General features: G+C 39.5%; 2 protein-coding genes across 3 annotated transcripts; both read left to right on the top strand.

The window, feature by feature from the left end:
• Positions 1 to 3542: 3542 nt before the first annotated feature.
• On the top strand, positions 3543 to 5513 carry LOC104419517 (GDSL esterase/lipase 1). Its single transcript, XM_010031193.2, has 6 exons — positions 3543 to 3631; positions 3728 to 3986; positions 4144 to 4265; positions 4383 to 4613; positions 4712 to 4961; positions 5116 to 5513. Exons 2-6 carry the CDS (start codon positions 3734 to 3736, stop codon positions 5358 to 5360), a joined length of 1101 nt encoding a protein of 366 aa, XP_010029495.2. The 5' UTR covers positions 3543 to 3631; positions 3728 to 3733; the 3' UTR covers positions 5361 to 5513.
• Positions 5514 to 6205: 692 nt separating this feature from the next.
• Positions 6206 to 13122, top strand: LOC104419516 (GDSL esterase/lipase 5). 2 transcript variants are annotated; one of them, XM_039301603.1, is made up of 8 exons: positions 6206 to 6366; positions 6924 to 6978; positions 8990 to 9236; positions 10901 to 11159; positions 11269 to 11390; positions 11496 to 11726; positions 12332 to 12578; positions 12709 to 13122. In XM_039301603.1, exons 4-8 carry the CDS (start codon positions 10907 to 10909, stop codon positions 12951 to 12953), a joined length of 1098 nt encoding a protein of 365 aa, XP_039157537.1. In that variant the 5' UTR covers positions 6206 to 6366; positions 6924 to 6978; positions 8990 to 9236; positions 10901 to 10906; the 3' UTR covers positions 12954 to 13122. The 2 variants fall into 2 exon arrangements, with proteins under 2 accessions (XP_039157537.1, XP_039157538.1); XM_039301604.1 differs by lacking the exon at positions 6924 to 6978.
• Positions 13123 to 13209: the final 87 nt, after the last annotated feature.

Below are 13209 nucleotides of genomic sequence, written 5' to 3'. Positions count from 1 at the left end.
TGAACTCATAAGCGAAGACATCCGTCGTTGTCGTGAGAGCAGGTTTGCCTTAAAATTTAGAATCGAGAAGGTGAAGCTTTGGCCATGGTTCCCATGGAGCTTGACCTCGAACTCAGAGCTTGGGTAACCTTGGCTACTTGAGTTTCGTGCTTGGCCTCAAGCTCATGGTGATGGCCACTTGAGCTTCAAGCTTATGGCCATGGTGGCTTGAACTCGTAAGCGAAGACATTCGTCGTTGCTACGAGAACGGGTGTCATCGGAGGCTTCAAAATTTGGAATCGAGGAAGTGAAGCTTCCAAGACTCTTGATTGGACGATTTGCTAAACTTCCCAGGAGCTTGACGAGACTTGGAAGCGATCATTGAGGGTGTTGTGGAAGAGATCGAGAGAGGGGGTAAAATCATGATCGATGTCAGATGTTCTTCTTTAGTCTTTGCGATGGGGGAAGAGAGAGAGAGAGAGAGAGAGAGAGAGAGAGAGAATGTGTGTTTGTGGTGAGTTCCGTGATGAAGAGAGAGGAAAGAAGAATTTGAGAAAAAGAAAAAAGCAACTGCCAAACAGAGAGAGAGAGAGAGAGATTGAGTGGATTTGTGCAAATCCGATGTGTCTATCACTTACGTGTTGAGGTTATTCTATATTGATTATGGAAATAGCCAGTGATCGGTTTATAAGTATGAGGGAAAATATCATATTGTGAGCTAATTTTTGAGGTGACAGAGATCAAAGACCACCCAATACTTGTATCAGAGCCTAAGTTGTCAACAAGTCTAGACATTAACAGTCACATGAGAAAGTTTCAGGTTGTTGCGGCTCTGATTTATGTTTGATGTGTGTGCGGAAGATTGTTGATGTTATCCCATATCAGTTATGGAAATGGCTGATAATCAGTTTATAAGTGTGAGGGAATGCCTCAACATTTGAGTTAACTTATGAGGTGAGAGAGACCCAAGATCATCCAACACTAGTATTAGAGCTTGGTTGCCAACAGATTTGGACTCAATAGTCACACGAGAGAGTTATGAGTTGTTGCCCCTTCAACTTAGGCTTGATATGTGAGGGAGATATTGTTGAAGTTATTCCACATAGATTGCGGAAGGGGTTAGTAGTTGATTTATAAGTATGCTCTGTTGTTATCTCTTAAATTAGCTTTTGGGGTGAGAGGGGCTTAAGATCCCCCAACACCAGTAATAGAGCTTACACTATTAATAAGTCTAGATCCGATAGTTATTCAGGAGAGTTATAGGTAGTTGCGACTCCAACTCAAGCCTGGTTTATAAGGATGAGGGAATGCCTCATTATTTGAGCTAACTTTTAGGGTGAAAGAGGCCTTATACCTCCCAACACTAGTATTAGAGCTGGGTTGCCAACAAGTCTAGACTCAATAATTATAGGGGAGAGTTATGGGTTGTTGCGTCTTTGATTCAGGCTCAATGTGTAAGGGGAAAGTTGTTGAGGTTGTCTCACATTGGTTGTGGAAGGGGCCAGTGGTTAGTTTTGTGAGGGAAAATCTCACCCATTGAGCTACCTTTTGGGGTGAGAAGGCCTGGGACCACCTAATACTAATATTAGAATCCAAGTTGCCAACAAGTTTGGACCCAAAAAATTCACACGGGAGAATTACAGATTGTTGTGCCTCTGACCAGGCCCGATGTGTGAGAGTAATATTAGTAAAGTTGTTTCATATTGGTTGTGGAATGGGCTGGTGGTTAGTTTATAAGTGTAAGAAAAAACCTTACCTCTTGAACTAGATTTTGAGGTGAGAGAGGCTTATGACCACCCCACACTGGTATTAGAGCTTAAGTTGTCAATAAGTCTGGATTCAATAGTCATAAGAGAAAGTTATGGGTTATTGCGGGTCGACCCAAGCCTGATATGTGAGAGAGAGATTATTCAGGTTATCCCACATCGGTTGTGGAATAAGTTGGTGGTCGGTTTATAAGTGTGAGGGAATACCTCACATTTTGAGCTAAATTTTGTTGTGAGAAAGGCCCAAGATCACCAAACATCACATACCTAATATTTTCTCAAACGTGAGTTGCAGAGGCAAGAGATGAGTGAAAGACATTCATGTGTTGTCATCATGAAAAATTCTTATTCTTTGATAATCATATGATAAAATGGGCCAATCAACAATTTGTCCAATTAATGTGGAATGGAAGTTCAAGCATCACCGAACCGAACCTTCCCATATAGAAGCGATGTTCAAAGTGCGATCAAATCTGAATTAGTACCTTGAGGAAATAGAGGTACTTGGGTGTTGACAGTTGCATTAATTGGACTAGCTAGATTGCCACAACACTTCTTTTCTCCACTGTTCTGTTTAAACATGAATGATCCAAGACACTGCTTTCTTCGTATTAAAAAGAGAAAAGGATTCTCTCAGCTTAATTTTTCTTATTATGGATTTCTTTGCATACAAAAACGGGTGCATATTTAAGAAATGTTGTCATTTTGACCATGATCAAAGATATTATGAAGATTATGATTGTGCTGAGCACTGGATGTATCTTTGATCTCACATTGTGAACATACCAACCAGCTATTGTATTGCATTGGTGAGCAACTTTCTCGCAACCTCCAACTAGCACGAAGCATCTAAACTCGTTAGAGGCATGGGTTTGTCTTGATCAAAAGTGTGCTATATTGTGCACGAGAGGGGCTCGAGCAAGGGCTGCTTTGAGTGATATTGTAGCCAGAGGCACTTATTGTAGAAAATTATTCACATAAGCAACTAATCAATCAAGATGAATCGAATTCATATATGACTGTAAAACACGAAAATTGATAAGCACAGTGGAATAAAACATACCTGTATGAACCATTCCTTCATTTGAAGAAAAACAAATCACTCTGATAATTAGAGATCTATTGAAATGTCAAATATCATTTTCTATGACCTATTTCAGTATAGCAGCTTTCAATGGAATTCCAGCAACTGATAGGCATAGCCGACCCTTTTATAAGTTAGAGAGGGGACTTAACAAACTCTAATCAATAGTGTGTTAATTAGGCTCCTCCCATTACGAGCTTTAGTTAAACACAATTACCTACACTTTGCTGCTCAACTAGGCCCGTTATTAATAGATGCCAATACCCAATTCAATAAGATCGCTCTAGGGTTTAACAAATATTGGAATATCCATTAACTCGATTATTTAAAATAGAATTAATTAATTTAATGTAAGCCCATATTATAGGAAATTTCAATACTTACTGGTTTTGAATACTTAGAACCTGCATCATCTAGATATAGCCTGTTAAGCTAGTGGGTAAGTCTCGCGCGACCATAGACTAACAAAATACTTATTATAATGTCAGGATGCGAGTGAGCCGTGATTAGAGCAAACGCCCGGGTGGGGCTGCCTCATAATTGTGTTGGCCATAGTCTTTGAAATCATATAAGCATATGATTTATAAAAGTGGGCCTCTGGACAAGAACTAAAAGCGATTGTAATTGGGTTAGAAAGTTTCCTTGACGAAAGCCTTCTTGCACTGCAAGTGTTGAACCCGTCGACGGCGAAAAAGTCGAAAAACAGTGTTAGACGACGACTCTTTCGGGCGTTTCTCCCACGTTCGTTCAACGTTTCTGTCAAGTTCGTAAAGCTGCCGGTCAATCACGGAAGGAAGACTTCGTAAAAAATACTTCAATCACCATATTTTCCATTATATTGTGTGTATATATATATATATAGACGAAATCTAAAGAGATCTAACATTGTCCAACACAGGTCATCATGTTGATTCCGACTCGCCACATCATTCTCTTCGCAAGTCTCGCAAGCCTCCTCGTCTCAACTGGCCGTGCCGATCAACCTCGGGAAGAGGTTGCTCTGTTCATCTTCGGCGACTCCATTAACGACGCTGGGACCAACAACTACATAAACACCACTGCAGACTTTAGAGCAAACTTTCCTCCTTATGGCAACACGTTCTTCCACAACCCCACTGGCAGATTCTCCGATGGTCGTCTCATTGCTGATTTTATCGGTAACTTCTTTCTTTCTTTCTTTCCTTTTATTTATTTATTTATTTATTTTGATTTATTTTTCTGGGTAACTCGTGTGCAAATTCTATTTATCCTTAAAAGTTAGTGCTTAAATAATTTATTGTTCTATTTTGTTTTTCTTTATCTTTTGTTATGCAGCTGAATTTGCAAAGCTGCCGCTGATTCCACCGTATCTCCAAATGAAAGATGGTGAATTCATGGCAGGGACGAATTTCGCGTCTGGTGGAGCAGGTGCCCTGGTCGACACTTACAAAGGATTTGTATGTTCTTTTTCCCTCTTCTTTTTGGCTCGAAGCTTTATCTAACGTGGATATTTCCACTTTACGAGACAGCAAGAAACATGGGAAATGAATAAGTTCGTGTTTTTTATTTATCAGGTGGTGGATTTCAAGATGCAGCTGAAGCAGCTTAAACAACTAAGGAAGAAGCTGAGGAAGAAGAAGGGGAAAGACCAGGCGAACAGGATAATTAGGGAGGGCGTTTACTTGATCAGCATCGGAAGCAACGATTACTTGATGCCTCTCGTCTATAATCCTGCCCTGTTTCAGTCCATTTCCATGGAAGATTACGTGGGGATGGTAATTGGAAACATCACCACCGTGCTCAAGGTACTGACCAAACTTTATGTCTATTTATAATCATTCTTTGTTGACTGTCATGATCTTTCAAAGTGGATGAAAACTGAATAAATTCATATTTTTTTTAGGGAATGTACAAAGTAGGAGGGAGGAAATTTGCAATGATGGGAATAGGGCCTCTTGGGTGTGTGCCAGGTATGAGACTATTAACCAGAAATGGTTCTTGCTTAGGTGCAGCCAACAAGCTCGCCATGCTTCACAACACTGCTCTTACTTCAATTCTCGCCAAACTGGAGACTCGACTACACGGATTCAAGTACTCCTACTTCGACTTCTACGCTTCAGGCAGTGAGAAAATCCGACACCCATCAAAGTATGGTAAGTTATTCATGCTCTGGTGCCACCTAATTTTGCTTTAGTTTAAGCATCGGCCCTTCTATACCGCTCGTGGATTTGTACTTTTTTTTTTTTTTATATGTCTGCTCATGTACTGAATAGAACTCCTTATTTTCGATGCGCAAAATCGGTCTAGGTTTTAAGGAAGCGGAAAATGCGTGCTGCGGTTCAGGTCCTTATAAGGCAAGTCCGACGTGTGGAGGCAAGAGAGGAGTGAAGGAATATTCATTATGCCGTCATCCTGAGAAGTTCCTCTTCTTTGATACCTACCATCCAAGTGAAAGGGCAAACAAGCAATCTGCTCAGTTGATGTGGAATGGGAGTTTGAGTGTAATTAGACCTCGCAACCTAGAAGCATTGTTCAAATACGAGCATGTTTAATTTTTTTTTTTCTCAAAGTCGTAAGTGAATAACCACGACTAACTCAACTGTCATATCATGAATGACGGGGAATAGTTTTGGAATGATGTATGATTGCACTCCTATTAAAGAACAGGATGTTTAAACCATCTCAAGCACTGTTCAGGTGGAGAAACTTGAATTACTGGAAAGTTTTGGGAAAAGCTGGAATGACACGATTGATTATTGCTTTCTTCTATGCTTCTAACAAAATTTCAATGGCCCACGACTCAGTGAGTGTTCTTAAGACGAGGTTAATCATCAAGTAACACAAATCGAGAAAAAAAATGAAAACTCATATAAAGAAGAGGGAAGAGAGTTAATTTCATCATGCAGCCTATTAAATTATAAGCCAGATTTATAATCCACCCATTCCTCCGCAACGGACTGAGGCTACGGGTACAAATGTTATTAATATATTAATAGATGGGACGTATTGTTATTGGGTATTGAATGCGTGACCCACTCGATATATCCATCTTGTTGACTCGCAGGGTTCTCAGCCCCCTTCAAATTAGTACCTCAAGTGTGTCATCCAGTACTATCGATCTTTCTCTTTTGTCGTTGCTTCATTGGCTGTATCAAACACAGCATATTGCCGACGAGCTTGCAAAACTTCACAACATAGCTCTCATTTCAATTCTCACTGTAAAATATGGGTTTTGACCCAGTCAAAAAGAAAAAAAAAAGGGGTTAGAAGCTTCAGCACAGAGAGAGGAATAGAGAGTTTTCGGGAGAGGGAAAAGAGGAGAGAGAGAGAGGAAGAAAAGACAGAAAGAAAAAAAAAGAAAAAAAAAAGAAAAAGGAGGAGATAAGAGGGAAAGAGAGAAGGAAAGAAGGGGAGAGAGGCACGGCAGAGAGCTCGAACACAGAGAGAAGAAGAAAGAGAGAAAGAAGAAAAAGAAGAAGAGGAGAAAAGAAAAAAGGGGGGCTTCACACGTTCTTGTTATGGAAGCCTCGCCAAGTTAACTAAGTAATGCAACACTCGGTAAGCACTCGTTCTCCCCCTTCGTTCAATCGGAGTAATTTTGGACCTAGGGCTTGAAATTCGGAATTTTGGAAAAATCGAGCGGCGAAATATGATTTTTGAGTCGTTGAGCGACGTATTTTTGTAGAAATGATAGCTTGGGATGTTGTGAAGCTGTGAGATTTTATGGATCATGTTTGAGCTCACGGTTTGCCCAAAACAAAATTTTGAAGTTTATCGCCCGTGATGAACAGTGCGCGACCAGGAATTCGGGGCTATATTTTGTTGATTTTTGGCTTGATTTCGGGTAGGCTAAATTGGGGTTCTTGTAGTATGTTGGATGAGCTTTCCATTGATTATAAGTACGCTTTAAACGGAGTTTGGTGCAGAAAATTATGGCATGATGAAGTTTCGCGCTTGCATTTCGTGCTAAGGACGGCTTTGAGTAATTGTTTTAGTTGAGTGATTTATTAGCGCGTAGATTTCGTTTTATCGATGAATAAACATAATTTAATCGAGTCGTTAGTTGGAGAGTGGCATATTACTTGGTTTTAATATTGTTTTCGATTTATTAATAGGAATACGAGTGTATTGGCTCAAGTAACCACATAGGTTGATTTTCGACTTTCCCAGGTGAGTGGTGCTATCTCTTTTAAGAATTTATAAGCTCATGTCTTCAAAATGATAAAAATTTGATATTTTATGAGTTATAAATAAGCATGTTTATTGCATAAAAGTTAGACCGGACATTTACTAAGTTTTTATATTTGAAAATAGTGTAAGAACTTCTTTATGAACATATATTCTGTTTAATAAACGAAGTTGAGAAATATTACATATTTTTGGTTTGTGAAACCATTTCACGAAAAGCTCGACTTTGAGATGATTTATGGAAGGCTATATAGTGATTTATGATAAGCTTTTTAAAATGTATTTGATTTAAAATTGATTTATGAGACGGGTCTTGAAATTATTTGAGAATGTTTTAAAGTATTTCCGGTGGCACCACCGCCTTGGTGGCCGTGATAGTTTGGACTCTCTCTTTCTCATGAAGGGGAGGAGTTCGAATCTCCTCACAGTCGCTTGAGGTCTTAAGTGAGACGTCGGGGGTAGTGAGTCCTCCCGCTTACGTGTCCCCCCAGATTTACTTGTCGGCCGCCGGCTGTACGGGGTTCTTGGGTCACCAATATATATATATATTTCTGGTTGGATAAGTTGAGTTGCGAAATCTTTTCGTGATATATGAAATGTTTTTATGGATTTGGTTTAAGAATTATGGATAGTATTGTTCTGGATTGATGTCGATGCTCAATATCGCTGTGAACCTAGCGATGGGCTTGTGGGTATGTGTATACTATTCTAGGATATCCTTGTGGGCCGAGCTACTGGTTAATAATAGGTATAGACTTTGCCAATGGGGAAATCTTGGTCACCTCGTCACTGGGCGTTGTATTGTGACTATGGTTTGATATTGAGCAATGGATTGGTCAATGGAGTGGACCATTGACATGTGATATGAGTTGGGTCGATAGAATGGATCATCGATTTGAAATGAAGGGGACTAAACAGGAACAAGAGGGATCCACTGAAGAAGATCCTTCTCTTTTTTCGGAAGAAAAGGAGGATCCGGACAAAATCGATGAAAGGGAAGAGATCCAAGTGAATGAAAAGGAAAAAAACAAGGGATGAATTCAACTTTCAAGAGACATTCTATAAAGATAGCCAAGTTTATAAAACTTCTTATATGGATAGGAATAAAAATAAAGAGAATTCGAAGTTCGAAATATTTAAATTGAAAGAAGATCCATTTTTTTTATGGTTTGAAAAACCTCTTGTGACTCTTCTTTTCGACTATAAACGATGGAATCGCCCATTACGATATATAAAAAACAATCACTTTGAAAATGCCGTAAGAAATGAAGTGTCACAATATTTTTTTGTGTTATTTGAGACTAGTCGTTGGAATGGACCATCGACGTGTAATTTGAGATTAGTCGATGGAATGAACCATCAATGTGTAATTTGAGATTAGTGGATGGAATGGACCATCGACGTGTAATTTGAGATTAGTCGATGGAATGGACCATCGACGTGTAATTTGAGATTACTCGTTGGAATGGACCATCGACGTGTAATTTTATTAGATTATTGATGTGTGGTTTGATGAGATTAATCAATTGAATATACCATTAATACACGTTTTATGAGATTGACCAATGGGTTAGACTATTGGCATTTGCCTATTATTATCTTGAATATTTTTGCTTTGAATATATTGTGTTACAATAAGAAATGTTATATTTTGGCCTTGAAGGTTTGTTAAATTTCTGGGTTTGGTGCGGTATGAGATTAACCAATGGAATGGACCATTGGCGTGTGAATTAATGAGATTGGTTAGTAGATTAGACCATTGATGTTTATTTCGATGTTATTATGAAATTATTATTTTTCCTATAAATATAGTCATGTTAAAGCGTATGTAACTTATTCTTTTTACTGTATGTTTGTTATATCCTAGATTTGAGTCAAAAGAGTTGTAATTTGGTTTTGTAAATATGCATAGTAGATGCTCGATCCGCTCGGAAGAGATGCACTACTCACTGAGCCGTGGTTGCTCACCCCTCTATTTTCCAATTTTTTTTAGGTTCCTCGACTAACGATGAATAAATACGAAAGCGATATGGATGTGGGGACTTTTAAGAGTTGGATTTTTTGGAGCTTTGAGGCTGTGTCCTTTGAGTAGAAGGACGGCGGTGTCATCCCCCATTCTTGATAGTTTTGGGGTATGACACTCACAAAGCAAGTGACTCAGCTACGAGGATTCAAGTACTCCTACTTTGACTTCTACACTTCAACCAGGATAGAATCCGAAACCCATCGAAATATTGTCGGTAATACAAGTCTTTTAAACCTTAATTTTGCCTACGTCTTATATAGACAATGAACCATGTGAACATTTTTTGTTCTAAAATTAATTTCCAGCTTAAACAAGGTGAAAATGCCACGTTGTGATTCAGGTCCATATAGCATGAGTCCGAGTTGCGAAGGCAAGAGAGTAGTGAAAGAATACATATTGTGTTGTTGTCCCAATTTTTTTTTTTTTTTTGACAACCATTCGACTGAAAAGGCCTATCAATAGTTTGCCCATTCTAATGTGGAATTGAAGTTTACGCATCGCGGGCCCTTGTAATGCAGAAGAGTAGTTCAAACTTGAACTTTTTCTTGGACCCTTGGGGAAATAAAGGTACATCATTTGATTCTATGCCTTTAGTTCCATTTTGTGGCGACAAAACATAGGAATAATTTAAAATGAAATGTCAATAATCTTATCTTAGGGCGATGAACATTTCAAAAAAGAAGAAGAAAAAGATCAAGGATGTTAGGGTATTGTAATACTAATTGATTTCATTATGCAGCCCATTAAATTCTATACGGGCTTGATCACCCTGTTTATCCGGTGAGATGCCTGAAGCTTAGATCCACCTCGGCACTTAGAAAATGATATTTGATGAGTTCAAACTATAGACATGATGTAACGAGCTAACATGAATTCAAAATGCCGAATCATTAGGAATTTAGACGTTTATGCATGCCGAGAGCGCTGGGGAACTGATGATTTTTGATAGATTGCGATAGACCTATATGCATACTTGGTTAAGAATGTCGTTAGCATGTGGTGCAGTTATTGGACTTGCCAGATTCCACAGAACAACCCATCGCATAGCCCGGCCACAGACCATAGACAGCGACGAGCCCATCTTTTCTTCCCACTGGTCCGTTTAATCACGAAAGATCCGAAGACCATACTTCTTTCTGTACTTAGAAATTAGAGTGGGGAAAAAAAAACAAGGTCTCTGCTTGATTGTTTTCTTATTATCATTGCGATGGGTGTCAGATAAGTTTTTATCCCATGTTGCTGATTTATGAGCTATTCAATTGATTGAACAAATTTCACGCAGCGTCTAATAAAATGAAGTAATGTAACCCGTTATGCTTCGCATTAGCCGGGATCAGAAGCACCCCATGTGGCGCTTGGGACGGTATCGATTCGGGTTTGCCTTCAGCAGTACTAGAACTAGATGAGGGTGCTCATTGGTCTTACATTCCCAGGACGCCGTCGTCTAGATAGAGGCTGTCGTGCTAGCGAATGACTCCCCTGCGACCTTAAACTAATGATGGATGCCTCCACATTGAGTTAACCAATGGTGTGGTCACATGAAGAACACGTTTCGAATCATCCAAGCCTATGATTTGTCAAAGTGGGCTTCTGGATGAGTACAGGAAAACGACTATAAATTTGTTAGACTTTTCTCCCAGACGAATAGCCTTCTTGCGCGTACGTGTCGAGCTAGTCGGCCGACGTGGGAATAAAAGTAAAAACCCATTCTCGTACTCCCACTTATCCAGACGGACCTCCAACGTTTATCCAATGTATCTGTCAAGTTCGTAAGTCCTGTTCAATGCACGGACAGGAGACTTTGTAACCGCTACTTTCATCACCGTATTTTCCTATATATGTAGCCACCTAAAAGAGGACTAACATCACCCAACACAGATCATCATGTCGACCCCGACTCTCCACATCATTCTCTTCATTGTTCTCGCAAGCCTCTTCATCTCAACTCGTGGCGATGATCAGTCTCGGAAAGATGTTGCTTTGTTCATCTTCGGCGACTCCGTTAACGACGTGGGGACCAACAACTACATAAACACCACTGCTGATTTCAGAGCAAATTTTCCTCCTTATGGCGAGACGTTCTTCCGCCATCCCACTGGAAGATTCTCCAACGGTCGTCTCATTGTCGATTTTATTGGTAACTTCTTTTCGCCGGCTAACTTGTACGCAAATTCTATTTATTTCCTCATAAATAACTGCTTAATATGTTTGTTGTTCTATTTTTTTTTTTTTCTTTGGTTATGCAGCTGAATATGCAAATCTGCCGCTGATTCCACCATATCTCCAAATGAAAGATGATGAATTCATGGGAGGGGCGAACTTCGCATCCGCCGGTGCTGGTGCTTTGGGCGACACTTATGAAGGATTTGTATGTTATTTATTTATGTCTTTTGGCTCGAAGCTTTATTTAACATGAAAATTTCCAACTGCGAGAAAGATGGGAATTAACAAGTTCGTGTTTTTAATTTATCAGGTGGTGGATTTGAAGATGCAGCTGAAGCAGCTCGAACAACTAGAGAAGAAGCTGGAGAAGGAGATGGGCAGCGAGAGGGCCAAGAAAATAATTAAAGAGGGTGTTTACTTAATTAGCATTGGAAGCAGTGAATACGCCCTGCCTTTCTTCTCTAATCCTACTCTGTTTCAGTCCATTTCCATGGAAGATTACGTGGGGATGGTGATTGGAAACATCACCACCGTGCTTAAGGTACGAAACTAACAAGAATTCCGTCATCCACCGCTCTTGAGAGAGTACTTTCTAGTTTCACTTAAAGGAAGATTTTTATGGACCGCGTGATTTCTTGTAATTTCTGGTACAAATGGACTCGATTGGATAGCTCCATGTACAGAAGCCAATTTCTATCGACAAATTCGAAAATGAAACAAATTCAAATTACATGATCTTTAAGCATGCCCAATTGTATTGACATGACTAAACATGAGTGCTTAATCCGAACTCACAATTGAGTACGAGTTGCTGACCCTTAAGTACATTATAAATGCAATTCTTTCTCCTTCTCTTTTCCATAAGCCATGATTTGATATCCAATTAAGATCTACTATATCACTTAGTCAGTTGCTCTTTATGTGGCTCCATTTGTAGCGCAAACATGGGATTGTACAAGTATTTCGATGTCTTTTATTCAATTATAAGTTGGTTTCGAGTGTATCTTGACCGGTTTATTTGCCGAGAGACCTTAAAGGTTCACTCTGCTATATACATACACTATATAGTGTGTGCTTACAAGGCAACATTTGATAATTGTTACAGCATTTCAAGGGGATGATAACGATTTCTCATTTTCTTTTCAGGGAATATATGAAGTAGGAGGAAGAAAATTTGCAATGATTGGAATTGGGCAACTTGGGTGTGTGCCAATCATGAGACCAGCCGAAAATGGTTCTTGCTCAGACGAAGCCAACAAGCTCGCACAGCTTCACAACGTTGCTCTTACTTCAATTCTCGCAAAACTGGAGGCGCAACTCCAAGGATTCGAGTACTCCTACTTCGACTACTACACTTCAGGCAGTGAGAGAATCCACTACCCATCAAAATATGGTAAGTTATTTATGCTGCGGGCACTTAGCTTAAGCATCATCACTTCTATACCGGTTGTGGATATTATGCCTTTTACATCGCTCGTGTACTGAATAGAAGTCCTTATTTTCGAAATGTGAAATCAATTCAGGTTTTAAGGAAGCGGAAACTGCGTGTTGTGGTTCGGGTCCTTATAGGGCAAATTCAAGCTGTGGAGGCCAAAGAGGAGAGAAGGAATTTTCATTATGCCATGATCCTGAGAACTACGTGTTCTTTGACTCTGACCATGCAGGTGAGAGGGCTAATAGGCAATTTGCGCAATTGATGTGGAATGGGAGTTTGAGTATAATCAGACCTCGCAACTTGAAAGCATTGTTCAAGCATGAGGGTGCTTGAATAATTTTTTTCCTTGAAATCGTAGGTAAATAATCACATCCCACTTGAACATCATATTATGAATAATGGGGGATGATGTTGGATTGATTGTATGATTGCACTTCTGTTAAAGAATGAGGATGTTCAAATGAGCCCCTAGCATTGCTCAAATGTCAACAAACTTGATTTCTTAAAATGTTTCGGAATAAGTTTGAATAAATGAAACTTATTATTGCTTTAGTTTTGCACTTTTGCCTATGATTTTATGAGCCCTAGC

Source organism: Eucalyptus grandis, chromosome 9 (assembly GCF_016545825.1).
Source record: "Eucalyptus grandis isolate ANBG69807.140 chromosome 9, ASM1654582v1, whole genome shotgun sequence".
NCBI classification, from domain to species: domain Eukaryota; kingdom Viridiplantae; phylum Streptophyta; class Magnoliopsida; order Myrtales; family Myrtaceae; genus Eucalyptus; species Eucalyptus grandis.
The sequence above is the reverse complement of the archived record's forward strand: the minus strand, read 5'-3'. Positions and strand labels throughout refer to the sequence as shown.

Excerpts from the sequence above, each read along its gene's own strand:
- LOC104419517 (XM_010031193.2), top strand. The coding sequence starts at position 3,734 with ATGTTGATTCCGACTCGCCACATCATTCTCTTCGCAAGTCTCGCAAGC. Across the intron at positions 4,614-4,711 it reads ACATCACCACCGTGCTCAAG|GGAATGTACAAAGTAGGAGG; the intron begins GTACTGACCAAA and ends TATTTTTTTTAG. Across the intron at positions 4,962-5,115 it reads CCGACACCCATCAAAGTATG|GTTTTAAGGAAGCGGAAAAT; the intron begins GTAAGTTATTCA and ends AAATCGGTCTAG.
- LOC104419516 (XM_039301604.1), top strand. The coding sequence starts at position 10,907 with ATGTCGACCCCGACTCTCCACATCATTCTCTTCATTGTTCTCGCAAGC. Across the intron at positions 11,160-11,268 it reads TCTCATTGTCGATTTTATTG|CTGAATATGCAAATCTGCCG; the intron begins GTAACTTCTTTT and ends TTGGTTATGCAG. Across the intron at positions 11,727-12,331 it reads ACATCACCACCGTGCTTAAG|GGAATATATGAAGTAGGAGG; the intron begins GTACGAAACTAA and ends TTTTCTTTTCAG.